Genomic DNA, 231 nt, shown 5'->3' on the forward strand with positions numbered 1-231 from the left:
TGTGTATGTGTGTGTGTGTTGCATTGACCCACCGTGATGTGTGTGTTGGCAGGTAGGCCCAAGGAGATATTCGGCAAGGAGGGCGAGGTGTAGAGATTCAGAGGACTCAATGTCCCATCAGCCCCTAATGTCTGATGGAGAGATCTCAGCTGCAGACGGACAGACACGCATGCAGACTGGTTAGTTTAGAATAGTTGAGAAGGTGGTCTGATGGTTATACACAATATATCC

General features: G+C 48.9%; 1 protein-coding gene across 1 annotated transcript in view; it reads right to left on the reverse strand.

The window, feature by feature from the left end:
• Positions 1 to 231, reverse strand: part of hdac5 (histone deacetylase 5) — a gene marked incomplete at its 3' end in the record, with an annotated part of 27,775 nt that overhangs the window by 3,889 nt on the left and 23,655 nt on the right. The window contains 1 exon segment of the mRNA XM_035654964.1: positions 33 to 149. Within this exon segment, the coding sequence (XP_035510857.1) occupies positions 33 to 149 (117 nt within the window).

This window comes from Morone saxatilis, unplaced genomic scaffold (genome assembly GCF_004916995.1).
Source record: "Morone saxatilis isolate NCDOM2014 unplaced genomic scaffold, NCSU_SB_2.0 Contig14, whole genome shotgun sequence".
In the NCBI taxonomy this organism is placed as follows: domain Eukaryota; kingdom Metazoa; phylum Chordata; class Actinopteri; family Moronidae; genus Morone; species Morone saxatilis.